Source organism: Octopus sinensis, linkage group LG15 (genome assembly GCF_006345805.1).
Source record: "Octopus sinensis linkage group LG15, ASM634580v1, whole genome shotgun sequence".
Taxonomy (NCBI): domain Eukaryota; kingdom Metazoa; phylum Mollusca; class Cephalopoda; order Octopoda; family Octopodidae; genus Octopus; species Octopus sinensis.
This window is the reverse complement of record NC_043011.1, coordinates 52,684,718-52,700,040: the sequence shown is the minus strand read 5'-3', so window position 1 is coordinate 52,700,040 and position 15,323 is coordinate 52,684,718. Positions and strand designations below refer to the sequence as shown.

General features: G+C 37.1%; 1 protein-coding gene across 1 annotated transcript in view; it reads left to right on the top strand.

Annotated features, from left to right (window-relative positions):
• The first annotated feature begins 10,809 nt into the window (after positions 1–10,809).
• Positions 10,810–15,323, top strand: part of LOC115220010 (ATP-binding cassette sub-family B member 7, mitochondrial) — a 52,880-nt gene continuing 48,366 nt past the window's right edge. The window contains exon 1 of the mRNA XM_029790311.2: positions 10,810–10,992. Within this exon, the coding sequence (XP_029646171.1) occupies positions 10,837–10,992 (156 nt within the window). The 5' untranslated portion in view covers positions 10,810–10,836. The remainder of the gene's footprint in view (positions 10,993–15,323) is intronic.

The following is a 15,323-nucleotide window of genomic DNA, read 5'->3' as shown; positions in this document are numbered from 1 at the left end:
TCCTTTTTTTTTCTTTCATTCCAAGAATATACGGCTATCATCCAGGAAACTCTGCCTAATACATTCAATTGAGGAAATGGAAAGTGTTATCAAGCACATACAGTGGAAAACCTTATTTTATGAGTATTACTGAGGACATCCAACTGTAAATTGTCAAAGGTTATTAAGTGTAATCTTGCTATTATATATTAACTGCATTTGAAGTACTACATGATTAGATAAATGGAACTGGAGTACTGCTGTTTTCAAATAATTTCATGGTACTGAAAACAGAACAGTGGGTGGATTTAAAACCTGGAAGTTCACCCACCTCAAATCAAAGATCTGGAACATTTCAAAACTAACCTATTAAAAAATATCATCTCACACAATTCCTTCCAAAACACTTTGGATAATGTTAGAAAATCCTTCAAGTAATACCTCAGTGTTCATATATTAACAGAAAAAAAAAGCCAAGGTCCCAACAAATAATATCACACACACAAAAAAAAAAACACCCTGAAAAACCCAGTCTTTCTGTATACAGTTCAATAAACACAAGATGAATTAATCTTCATGCATATCACCACGCTTTTACACTAGTTTTAGGGACTACATGTACACTCTCCTCTCCAAATACTAAATGTAGATTAATTAACCCCTCCAACTGCAAACTGCCAATGGTTACCAAGTGTAATCTTGCTATTATCTCTTAACTCCATTAGTACTTCATGATTAGGTAAATGGAACTGAAGCGCTGCTGCTATCAAAGGATTTCATAGCAGTGAAAACAAGGCAGTGTGTGGATTTACCTAGTTTAACAATCTATATCCACCCTATAACTTGGATGTTACTCTGAACATAGCCAGGAATTTCCTAACCGTAGTAAGACAACACTTCTTAATACATGAATATTATAAGCTTTTTTTCAGTGCAAACAATGTTTTAAGATTAGGTATTCTTGCTTTGACCATATCACTTTCCAGATCCTTTTACAATCATAAACATATATCTATACATCCAACAACCAACTCGTAGCAGTTGAAATTCATCTAATTATTCACTCAATATTTCCAGAGGAACTGTATACTGAATGCCCATAACCTCTCATCATCGTTTTAGTGTCCACTTTTCCCTACTTGCATGGGTCACTGTATGGTGAAGAAAAAAAATTATATGGAGCTTGCCGAGAACACTTAGTCAGTACCATCAGCACATTTACTCTTCTATTGTTTAGATCAACATATTTAGGAATTCTGTTTCTCTGTCCCAATAAATATGCAAATGCTGAGATCAAAGACTTAAATGTTCTTCAATAGCACAGAACATTGTTGATTAAGTTAACTTTTGTCTCAATGGTTCTCAAAATAGTGGCCTTTAACTACATGCAAAGTTCCAGATATTGAAGTAAAATCATTTTGACATTTATTTTTCCATGTTTGCAAGGGTTGGATTGAATTTGTTGGGCCAGATTTTCTACTGCCAGTTGCCCTTCCTGTTTCCAAGTAAGGTAATAATTCCCCATGACCAGACATGTCTTGGACAATTGAAAATGAAAGACTCCACTTGCATGACTGACTCTCACATCATCATCGTTTAACGTCCGTTCTCCATGCTAGCATAGGTTGAACGGTTCGATCGGAGATCTGGGAAGCCAGGGGCTGCACCAGGCTCCAGTCTGATCTGACAGTGTTTCTACAGCTGGATGCCCTTCCTAACACCAACCACTCCGTGAGTGTAGTGGGTGCTTTTTACGTGCCACCTGCACAGGTGCCAGGTGAGGCTAGCAACGGCCACGATCGGATTGGTGCATTTTACGTGCCACCGGACTAAAAAATATCAAGACAAGTAGACAATAACACAATTTTCTTTTATTGGCCACAGAGGGGACAATTACAAGGACAGACAAGCAGACATACACAGTGTGATTACAATGAAAATGACAAGGTAGACAATAACATGCACACATTCAAACATATACGACAGGCTTCTCTCCATTTCCATTCACAAGACTTTGGTTGGCATGGGACTGTGGTAAAAGACACTTACCCAAGGTGCCACACTGTGGGACTGAATCCAAAACCATGTGGTAGGGAGGCAAACATGCCACATAACCATATAATGTCACAAGATAATTTTTTGAAGAGAAAAACTGATTTAACCCTTTAGCATTTAAACCGGCCAAAAATATTCTACCTGTTTTATGTTCAAACTAGCCCTATCTGGTCTCTCACACCAACCCTACAATATTGTTTAAAAAATTAACAGGTACCTCATAGCTACAAGGTAATGCATGATTAGTTCAAAACAATGTGGATAAAAAAGGATTAATTTTGGCAGAATAATGCGAACACTAAAGGGTTAAGGGAACCCCAGTACATGACTGGTATTTGTCTTGTCCCACCTGACAGGCAGGATTTGAACTTGTAACTAAATGTCTTGTTTGCCCTTCTACTGTTCACCAAGGTAATTACATGAAAATAATGTGAAACAACTGATTAAAAAACTGAAGTTGTAGTTTATTTATTCTAAGAAAAGTATTGGATTGCCAGGAATGGTTAGAGTCACTAAATGATTACTTTGAAGTAGTTTAGGCATATCCACCAGCTTGAGTGTTGTATTTTATCAAGATGGAATCTGTTATACATTTGTAGATCGTAAAAGAAAAATGTATGTTATATACTAAAGGTAAAAAGCAAAGTTACCTTCTCAAGTCATACTGACTCATAAGGGTCATTTTCATGGCACAGATATTCCCCACCTGGATAGGGCACCGGTCCGTTGCAGGATTGCTCATTTTTACCAGCTGAGTGGACTGGAGCAATGTGAAATGTAGTGTATTGCTCAAGAACACAACGCATTGCCCGGTCCAGAAATTGAAACCACAATCTTACAAACATGAGTTGAACACCTTAAACACTAAGCCACACGCCTCCACATATATTACATACTAGGTCCAATACAATTGATAAACCAATGGTTCTTAAATGGTAACTAGGGGTATCTAAGTGTTCTGTAGATTATCAAAAACTGACTTTTTTAAGGCTTTAGAAAATCAATATTAATGCTTAATTATTTTGCAAAATGGTTTATTCATACATGAGGATGATTAATAAAACAAAGCAATAGTTTTTTTTTTAAATTTGTTTCAGTCATTTGACTGCACCCATGCTGGGGCACCACCTCGAAGGGCTTTAGTTGAACAAATCAACCCCAGGACTTACTTTTGTAAGCCTAGTACGTATTTTATCAGTCTCTTTTGCCAAACCACTAAGTTATAGGGATATAAACACACCAACACAGGTTATCAAACATAGGGGTACAAACACACACATATACATATATATGTATATGTACGTATACACATGACAGGCTTCTTTCAGTTTCTGTCTACCAAATCCACTCACAAGGCTTTGGTCAGCCCAAGACTATAGCAGAAATGGGACTGAACCCGGAACCATGTAGTTGGGAAGCAAGCTTCTTACTTTTTTTAAATTTTCCATGTAAAGTATGCCAAAAATTCTTCCATTGATCTCCAGTGTACATTGAATTTAAAGTGATTGGAAACCATTTGATTTGACCCTTTTGTGGCTTGGTACCATTATTTACTCTGAAAAGAAGTGACAGTGTCTATAACCTTGACTTGGTATTGAGGATAACTGGATGAAGCAACAATAGTTAACTTCTCAATTTACACTGTAGCAAGTTAAGGATTAAAAGAAAATGAGGAAGAATATGGATAGGGACAGGAATTGTAGAAAAATAATGTTCAGCAGAAATAAGGTAGGGTGAGTGATACAACAGAAATAAATTCTGTTTCTGTAATAGTGTATCTTTGTCAAAATTACAAATTTCATAATGTCTTACTAACTTGTATACTTTTACTTTTTCTAATAAGGTTTTTAATTCCCTGATCAAACTGAAGGAATTTTTCCATCACTGTAACTTGTAAGAATAAATAAGGATTCTCATGTGATCTTACAGGTTAGTGAATGACCCATTTCTTTTGTAAATGGAGTGTAGTAAAAATGAAACATAAAACCAAAAGACTTCCTTCTGATAAGAAGATAAAAGATTATCTGTCCTGGATAGGAAATATACAAGCCTATTATTTCAGGTGTGGAGGCACATGGCCTAGTGGTTAGAGCAGCGGACTCGCGGTCGAGGGATCGCGGGTTCGAATCTCAGACCGTGTGATGTGTGTGTTTATGAGCGAAACACCTAAGCTCCACATGGCTCCAGCAGAAGGTAATAGCGAAACTTCTGCTGACTCTTTCGCCACAACTTTCTCTCAATCTTTCCTCCTGCATCTTGCAGCTCACCTAAGATGGATCGGCATCCCGTCCAGGTGAGGAACCTATACGCCAAGAAACTAGGAAACCGGCCCTTGTTTCAGGTGACATCCCCAGATAATGTGATACCTATGCTGCTACATCTAAGAACTCTGAGGTAAACAGAAAGAAATGTCTGGCTAAAAGACACAACAATATGCCCACCAGTAGATTTGAACTGGTAGTCCAATATCATATCTATTTCACTTCTCATGTGAATTATGGGTGAAAGTATTGCTAGAATAGCCAGTGATCAGCTTAAATTATAGTATGCACAACTGCAATCTCTCAGCACTTAGTAATGTTCCACAAATTGATCATGCTTGGTTCCCATTCGGTTTTGGCATCTGAGATGTTGAGTGACCCATTTGAAGAATTAGTTTCTTAAGTAAATCATCATCATCATCATTTAGTGTCCGTTTTCCATACTGGCATGGGTTAGACGGTTTGATTGGAGATGATAAGATGGAGAGCTGTACTGGGCTTCAGTCTACTTTGGCTTGGTTTCAATTGCTGGATGCCCTTCATAATACCAACCACAACTGAGCGTATTGGGTGCCTTTTACATGTCATTGGTATGGGTGCCATTCACATGTCACCCATATGACCATGATTTCACTTAGCTGGCATGTAAGCCCAGGATAAATTCCTTTACCCTGTTTCATTGGGTTTGTTGGTAGTGATAGAGTTATTGGTGTTAAGTAATTCCAGTTATTTCTATTGTAGAAGAGGTAACTTGGAATATATGCTCCCGTGATCCAGAGAGATCCGTTACCATAGAAAGCTTGGATATAGGGATAATATGTTACGTGTAATTAGATGGGATTAACACATAATGTATGAGAGAGGGACACAGTTGACAAATGAACAAGTGTTTGATTTTCCCTGAATGCTCTCTAGTACTTGTGTGTGTGTGAGTATACTATAGGACTACTGCCACAAAGAGTGAGTTCAAACTTTGCATAAGAACAGCAGATAGGTGTTTCAGATAAAAGTTGTTCTTCATTCTGATGAATAGACCCAGTATTTGTGAGTCTTTGCTATGTAAAATGTATATTTTCCATGAAAGAAAATGGTGAAGATTAATGAAGCACTAGATTTCTGATTTAGAAATTAGAGTTTAAACTCTAATACATAACTGTTTTATGATCATGTGACCACTGTTAAAATTTTTATGATAAATTAGCGAAACAACATAAATTTCATGGTAATGTTCAGTGTTTTGATGGAGATTTGTAAGAGACTGTTATGTGTAAAGATACAAAGAAAATTAGGATTTTATGGCTAAGTGCTCAATGATACAATAGAAAACTTACAAAAAAAAAAACCAGGTGAATCAATGTAGGGATTTAGTTGTGATAAAAAGCACTTGTTGCATAAAATTAACTAAAAGAACAGTTTCAAGGAATGCATAAAGTATCAGTCAAGTACTGATAGGCGCAGGAGTGGCTGTGTGGTAAGTAGCTTGCTTACCAACCACATGGTTCCGGGTTCAGTCCCACTGCATGGCACCTTGGGCAAGTGTCTTCTACTATAGCCTCGGGCCGACCAAAGCCTTGTGAGTGGATTTGGTAGATGGAAACTGAAAGAAGCCTGTCGTATATATGTATATATATATATATATATATATGTGTGTGTGTTTGTGTCTTTTTGTCCCCCCAACATCGCTTGATAACCGATGCTGGTGTGTTTACATCCCCGTAACTTAGCGGTTCAGCAAAAAGAGACCGATAGAATAAGTACTAGGCTTACAAAGAATAAGTTCTGGGGTCGATGTGCTTGACTAAAGGCGGTGCTCCAGCATGGCCACAGTCAAATGACTGAAACAAGTAAAAGAGTAAAAGAGAGTACTGTGTGCTGTGTAATTAACTAACTTCTAAAATTGTCGTTCTTGTGCCAAATTTTGAAACTGTTTTCTTAGTTGACCACAGTGGGATTTGAACTCAGACCATAAAGAGTTAGAAGAAATGCCACTAAGCATTTTGTCCAGTGTGCTAATAATTCTGGAAGCTTGCTGCCTCATAAAAATCCAAACTTGCAGAACCATACATAAGACTAAGAGACTAAATAACATTTAAAGTGTACATAGAGAGACAAAAATGTACCAACAACTGAATTAGTATCCACCCTTAAAAACATTAATGGCCTTACATTTTTGCAGGAAAGAACAATATAGAAGGTACCCTTGGTGATTTGGCTCACTAGCTAAACAAGCCAAGCATCAGATATAAGATGATATGCTTCTGTAAAATTCTCTAATGCATATCAATCTCAACAGTCTGCAAGTCCTGCAAAGATCTTGGGTAGTGCTTCTCCTCAAACAACCAACTTACAAACAGGGAAGAAAGAAAGAAAGATATAGAAGAGAGCCCAAATTTGTTTGGTAATTTTTAACATTTGTCATGCAAAATATGAAAGTGTTTCAAAGTTAAAGAGAGTAGGCACAGGAGTGGCTGTGTGGTAAGTAGCTTGCTAACCAACCACATGGTTCCGGGTTCAGTCCCACTGCGTGGCATCTTGGGCAAGTGTCTTCTGCTATAGCCCTGGGCCGACCAATGCCTTGTGAATGGATTTGGTAGACGGAAACTGAAAGAAGCCTGTCGTATATATGTATATATATGTATGTCTGTGTGTGTGTGTTTGTCCCCCTAGAATTGCTTGACAACCGATGCTGGTGTGTTTACGTCCCCGTCACTTAGCGGTTCGGCAAAAGAGACCGATAGAATAAGTACTGGGCTTACAAAGAATAAGTCCCGGGGTCGATTTGCTTGACTAAAGGCGGTGCTCCAACATGGCCGCAGTCAAATGACTGAAACAAGTAAAAGAGTAAAAGAGAGTGATCTCAGGAGTTAACTAATGGTGACTTAAAATTCAAAACACCACATGGCACCAAGATTAGTAAATAACTGAATGTATTATCAATGCTGACCTTACATAGGAGAAACATTCAGAGAAGAGAATTAAACTGGTAATCAACCCTGACACACGCTTAGCAGCATTTCTTCCAGCTTTACATTCTGAGTTCAAATATTATCAAGGTCAACTTCGCTTTTTTATCTTTTTGAGGTTGATAAAATAAGTACTAGTCAAGTGGAGGCGCAACGGCCCAGTGATTAGGGCAGCGGACTCGCGGTCACAGGATCGCGGTTTCGATTCCCAGACCGGGCGTTGTGAGTGTTTATTGAGCGAAAACACCTAAAGCTCCACGAGGCTCTGGCAGGGGATGGTGGTGATCCCTGCTGTACTCTTTCACCACAACTTTCTCTCACTCTTACTTCCTGTTTCTGTTGTACCTGTATTTCAAAGGGCCGGCCTTGTCACTCTGAATATCCCCGAGAACTACGTTAAGGGTACACGTGTCTGTGGAGTGCTCAGCCACTTACACGTTAATTTCACGAGCAGGCTGTTCTGTTGATTCGGATCAACCGGAACCCTCGTCGGACGGAGTGCTTCCACCACTAGTCACACACTGAGGAAGATGTAATCAACTTCCAGCCCCTCAAAACTGCTGGCTTTATGCTCAAAATTAGAAATAATTATTTTATTCTGCAAGAACGAGGCTGTGGTCATAGCTGATGGAGGACTCTCAGACTAGTCAGACTGATACTGTTAACATCCCACATTAATTACTGCAAGTCACTTACTGTAAGAAAGGCATGTACAGAGACTGAATTTCCAGGTGAGGGGGGGGGGGTTCAAGGAAGAAAGCATTGATGGTAGTGATTTGTGCAGGTCTAGAGAGGCTGGATATAATATGGATGATGAGGAAAAAAGACAAGTAAATTCAGATTGCCCGGCTAGAGGCAGTATGAGACCAAGCAGTTCCAAGGAGCAGAAGCAGTTGCAGTAACTGTAAAAAGGCATGAGGAAACAACATATCTGTAGGTCAGAGGCTGAAGTTTGTAAATGTGTGATTCATGCCAATGAATTAAGTAGTCCTCTTCTGGATGCAATGTAGAATGTCTGTGTAGCAGGTAAAAGAGCAGTACATCAAAGTGGGTCTCACATTACAGAGGGTTAATAGTTGTAAAGGTGGTAAAATATTCTGTGGTCCTGAATAAAAACTAAAGTGTATTTGTAGTTTTTCCTCTGTTATGGGCGAACGTTCTCCAAGATATAATTACAATGGTGAGGCCTATCATCGCCCAGTTTTCATTATTTAATCTTGGGTCAATGCTGATCCAACAAACCTATGATTGGAATTATTCCAGTAGTAACTATCCAACATACCTATACAAGTGTGCTGCCACCACGACTTTGTTTCTTCATAACTTTCAGAAAAATAGATCTTATTTTTTAATGAAATTTTCTACATATATTTTTCAGGTGGTGTTGATTACAATTATATGTAAAAAGAATATAAAATTAAAAAAAAAAAAAAAAAGAAAATTGTGGGCACGAACATACACATACAGACACGCAATCACATAATTTTTTTTCAAAATTTCAAGATATAGGTGCAGGCGTAGTTATGTGATAAGAAGATTGTGTGCTCGCCCACCATTCTTTTTTTACATTATATTCCGATATAATCTTAATCTCCACAGGTATCTCTTTTACTTGTTTCAGTCATTTGACTGCGGCCATGCTGAAGCACCGCCTTTAGTCGAGCAAATCGACCCCAGGACTTATTCTTTGTAAGCCTAGTACTTATTCTATCGGGGTCTTTTGCCGAACCGCTAAGTTACGGGGACGTAAACACACCAGCATCGGTTGTCACACAAACATATATACGACGGGCTTCTTTCAGTTTCCGTCTACCAAATCCACTAACGAGGCTTTGGTCGGCCCGAGGCTATATAGTAGAAGACACTTGCCCAAGGTGCCACGCAGTGGGACTGAACCCAGAACCATGTGGTTGGTAAGCAAGCTACTTGCCACACAGCCACTCCTGCGCCTATGTATATGTAAAAAAAAAATTATTAAAAATAATCACTTTCCTTTTTAAATTATGACAAAAATTTAAAAATTTTCCGAAACGGGCTTCTGAAAACATTTTCACAAGAAATTTCGATACAGTGTGTAAGGTATTTGTACCAAATTTCATGAAGGGAAATATCCATTTTTCTAAAAGTTATGAGGAAACAAAATTGGTCTGGGAGGCACATTTATATAGGTATGCCCTTACTGGTTGGTAGAGTGTGACTTTGAATAAATATCAAATTTTTTCTTTCTAAAATAACTCTCAATCCAGATATAATCGTACCCTAATCATAAGGAAGAATGCTGCTTGTTGTGATTACAATGAGAAAGGGCTGAGTGGAGAAGATAGTGAACGGTTACATTGAAGGATAGGGTCCACTGTCAGAGTTTACCTGAGAATCTCAAGTCCTATTGATTTACTTTAATTCGCTTCCTGGTTGTGAGGTTATTGACCGTAAGCTATACTGATCATAGACTGGTCTGGTACTACAAACAACAATATACGACAAGGTGCTGGATTTTCTTTAGGATTTTATCGCAAAACTTTTCTGAAAAAGAAAAAGAAAGAAAAAAGCGGACGATCCTTTTGCTAAGGTTCAATGAAGGGTGACTGCGTTGTGGTCCTTTTGGTTCGAGCTCTCATTTCTTAACACGTTCTGTCCTATAAGACTCAAATGGGTTAGTAAAAGGATATTGTTAACCTTAGTAAATTTACGCAATGAGTATGTATGAGTATTGTCCTTCCACAAATAAGAATGTTGTCTCATGTCCTTTCGCAAAGCATCTGAGCAAACCTGATAAATGGACTTAATCAAGTTTTCTCGAATAGTTTAAGCAATATTAATAAAATAAAATTCGGATATAGAGATTGGGTTAGGGAACAAAAAAAAAAAGAGACAAAAAAAAAACTCACGATGGAGATGTTTTTAAACAAATAAAATATTACAATATGTCTATGTTGAATTGGCCAGGGTCGGCTGGAATAATCCAACTGTTGTTAATTCATACTGGCTATTGATCAGATCAGAGGTGTTGCGGATCTTGTTGCTTCGTAATGACAATATAACCCTCGCCTTCTCAGTCGATGGATTGTGTGGTGGGATTTCTTTAAAGTGCCTCGCCTTGTCAGCAGTGTTGTAATGTGAAATAAACATTTATCCAAACATTTCTGAAATAATTTACTCCTGTATTTAATCATTCACCTAAATGAGCTTTATCCTTTCTTAGAAAGATTAATTAAAATGCAAAAAAAAGTCGACTTATTTCGTAGCGGAGCCGTCCAACAAAAAACATCCAAACTTGTAATAGTTTCACTTTAAAATTCGTCTTCAAGGAAGATCGTCGTAACATCATTGAAAATAAACTTTAACACGAATCTTTAAAATTTTCATAATTTTTTTCTTAACCATGATATTATATCTTTTTAGCTATTTATATATATATGTATATATATATATCTAAGCAATTGTATGCGGATACATTTCTTTATTTCTAAGAAAACTAGAATAGTATTTCGAGAGCAATGTTTTTTTATGACTGTAAGCGACCCTCGTTAAATGTGTGAGAAGCAAAGGGAGGTAACAAACGGTGTCGCACCACAGAGATGGCCACTGCATTATTTCGCTCGGCACACATCGACTGGAGTATTTCTTCTGAACTTATTTATTCTCTAAATCAATCGAAATCAGCTTTCCAAGCTACCAGATTATTGCGATCTTGTCGAAACAAACCATACCAGACAATATGGTTCAAACCAATGGTGAGAATTAATTATTTTTTTAAAAATTTTTTCTTCGTGCTGCGTAGAAGTCTGATCAAAACCGATCCCTTAATTCGGTTTCGTTTGCCTATCGTAACCTCTAAGCTAACGTCTCCAATGCTCTTGAGAAAGAGAATGAATGCTATGATGTCCCAAAAATCTGTAAATCTAAGTCTTCGTCTCTCTCTTGCGGCACGTTGCCCTTTATAATAAACAACTTTCTCTACCAAACTATACGATGAAGTATTTAAAAGCGAGAAGTCGAGATTCTGTCACGTTAATCATTCTTCGAGTTAAGCAGCTCTAATTGTTTACATTTTTATTTTGACGACGGGTGTAACACTTTGATGAGCAATCGAGAACAACTTCACTATATAGGCTTCTAGCTCGATTATTCAGAGTATACACTTTAAATTATATAAGCTGTTATCTATCTTCTCTCACTTTCTTTGAAGGTGAAGAACTTTGTCATTTACCCGGCTTCGTTACTGTTCATTTTCATGTGAATTATTTATATGTATTGATCTGTTAGTTCGCTCTCTGCAGATTTTATCCCCTAAGATATGGTTGAATACCTAGCTTGAAGTAATTTAATGAATCGTAAAAATGTTAGCGGGGGGAAGCTTTGAGTGTTGTTTACTTGGGGGCGACGAAAAAGCTTCATCGTGGTCGCAGAGCTTGTTAAAACATCCAAATCTACTTCAAATTACATTCTGCCGCTTTATAAAAGGGCACGTTGGATAATGTGATTGATATAGATTGTTTGGCGGCCAGAGAAGAATTTTATTTTGGTAAAATAAATACATTATTACGAAAATTTTCGCCAAATGTAACTCAAACACTCTAGTTTGAAAACAAAATCCAACAAACACTATGATGAGAGTTTCTATAAAGTAAAGCTTTAGGATAAAAAAAAGTAAATGTCTTGATAGTTCAAAATTTGAAGAACTGAAGAATTCGTTGACAACAAATCGATAGAACCCATATTAGACACCTGCACCACAATAATAAGTAAAGAATGCAATTTTTGGAAGTAAAATAAGACAGCTTATTCGATATATTTCAAAAGAAAGGAATTGGTGATAAACTTTTAAGATTGTGAATCCGGTTGGATCTTAGCGCCGACCATCGATTTTTTTCGAAATTATTTTAGATAAAATATGATAATAATATTCATGTCTGTTACTTAACTGTCAACAACCAAGGTAACATTTTTTTTCCTTCTGTACAAGCCTTGCATCTTCTGATCTTGTGTAGTTAACGGGTAACGAAGGTAAGGTTCCTTGCGGCCAAAACTTTCAGGTCTGTTGGTAAACAGCGTGTTCAGACTCGAACCTTTACGTTAACTTTTCTCATAGTTAGTCTCCAAGTATTTGCGAGGTTTATCTCGAGCAAATGCTAATGTGGGAGTAACAACGACGGAAAAGTTTTAAGATAGTAATTTCAGCTCACCTTTGAAACTTTTCTTAGAATTCCAACTAATCATTTGTGAATTTCTTTCACTTTCGATTTAGAAGTTTTCCTTTAGAATGTTTCATTGAGTTAAATGGAATTGTTTTTCTTGTGGGATTATATGCCAGATAAAACGAAATAATTTCTCTTAATTTTACCTTATAAAAACATTAGAAAGTACTCTCAATTTAATTTTATCTCTTATGATAAATCATTAATATTCATTTTTAAATAATGCAAAACTTCATATATGATGAGCATCTTATTTTCGCCAAAATCACTCCTCACATTTGTATAATTGATGGGATTCGATTGCAAATTTTTCCACTCTCACCGTTATGAAAAAAACCCCAAAATTATCTAATAATTATATATATATATATATCATCATCATCATCATCATCGTTTAACGTCCGTTCTCAAAGCTAGCATGGGTTGGACGGTTCGACCGGGGATCTGGGAAGCCAGATGGCTACACCAGGCTCCAGTCTTATCTAGCAATGTTTCTACAGCTGGATGCCCTTCCTAACGCCAACCACTCCGTAAGTGTAGTGGGTGCTTTTTACGTGCCACCTGCACACACACACACACATATATATATATATAATATATATATATATGGCACAAGGCCAACAGGTTTGGGGAGAGGCTAAGTCGATTAAACCGATCCTCAGTGTTTAACTGGTACTTATTTTATCGACCCGAAAGGATGAAAGTCAAAGTCAACTCCGGCGGAATTTGAACTCAGAACGTAAATACAGACGAAGTGCCGCTAAGCCCGGCGTGCTAAAGATTCTTCAGCACGCCGCTTTAACCCATAAAGCGCTGGGATTTGCACTCACATAGCATGGACTGCTGAGCACATTTCATGAAAATGACAACTACCATGCACACATAAAAAACAAAAAATAGTTTAAATATCTTCTTAGTATATAATGTGGCAAGTTTTACATCATCTGAAAAGACATTAGTTGAACTATTTTTTGACTGACATTTCAACAAACGCCCCTAAATCAAATGCATCTATCTGGGCCACGATCGTCGCCTGTTGACCTGTGCCTAATGTCCACGGTCGTCGCCTATCGCGCTTTATATGTTAATAAAATGAAATATTAAAAAATGAAACTATATCATAATATACAGATTATCTACTGTTGTAAATACTGAAATAGGAAGGCACTCGTTTCTTGATCATGTACCCTTTAAGAGAAAACAGGGATCTTTTCCTTTTGAACGGCAGTTTTCAACACAATTTCTAATTAACTAAACACTTTTAAACTTCGTATACTGGTAGAATGTGTCAAAATAAAAAAAATTTTTCTCTTGGCTTTCTTGAGAAAATTGTAATTTTAAAGTTTAACGTAGTTTAATTTTTCGAATTTTAACCAATCCTATGGCCTCTATTGAGCTAAAATCATTTGCTGTGCCTAAAACTGAGACAACATCCTGTCACTAACCCTCACCCTAAATTTTAGCCTTTCGTTTCTTTTTTCTTAATTGTTAAATTAATTTAATTGTTACGCGTGTGTCTAAAATTATTCGTTTTGTTTTTGTTTTGAGTTTTTGCTTTCGTTTTAGCCTTTCGTTTTTTTTTCTTAATTGTTATCCTTAAATTAATTATCAAAATCTTGAAGCCATGAGATAATACATGATAAATTCAAAACAATAAATAAGCATTACAATTGAGAGAATAAGCTGAATGCTAAAGGATTACATATTAAATGATTAAAAGTGCAACTTTTAGGAATTCTTTCCATGCCTACATTTTTCTCAGAATAATACCACCAACGTACAGCATTTCCAGCTTGAGATGGCCTTTAAAGGTTATAACCATTGCCCTTCCTTAACAGACTAAATTTTTAAAAATCAAATATCACATAAATGAAGGAAATAGAGTTTATATAATCAGCTCCACATTAAAATTATTTTGTGATGTGGTGCATGAGAGAGAGAGAGTGTGTCTGTGTGTGATAGATATAGGGATATAGATGTGGTTGAATGAAGTGTTCATTGTGCTACCAGACTGAAGCCTTGTGAAGTGAAATTGAATTGGCAGAAACTAGAAAACCATTGGAAGGACTAGCTGTAGTTTAAAGCACCAAGAGATATGGTTGGGCAATTGCTGTGCTGATAACAGCTATTGAGCTAGAAAAATGCATAAATGACTGTCCTCTTAGCTCCAGAAAATAAGCTTGTCCTTTTCTTTAATGGCTTCTCAACTTTGAAGAATTCTTGATTCCTGAGATTAGATTATCACTCCCTTTTCGTGTGGAACTAGTTTTCATTGCCATTTGATAGCATCCTCCGGATTCTTTTACTTGTCTCAGTCATTAGACTACAGCCATGCTGGAGCTCTGCCTTGAAGAGTTGTAGTCGGAGAAGTCGACCCCAGGACTTTTTTTTAAACCTAGTACTTATTCTATCAATCTCTTTTACCAAACGGCTTAGTTACAGGGACATAAACACACCAACACCAGTTGTCCAGCAGTGGTGGAGGACAAACACAAAGACACACACACATAGATACATATACATATATATATATAGGATGGGCTTCTTTCAGTTTCCACCTACTAAATCCACTCGCAAGGCTTTGGTCAGTGTAAGACCATAGCAGAAGACATTTGCCCAAGGTGGCATGCAGTGGGACTGAACCTGGAATCGTGTGGCTGGGAAGCAAGTTTCTTATCACACAAACATGCCTGCACCTGTGGAGATAATTTTAATAAATCAAAAATTTATGTTATATGGTGTTTGATATACCTGTACTTATCCATGTTGTTTGAAAACATGGATACTGGTTTCTTTCAATTATTTCTCTGCGCTCATTTTCAATTATGACACTCAATTTACCTAATGGTTACAAAAAGACACGTTTG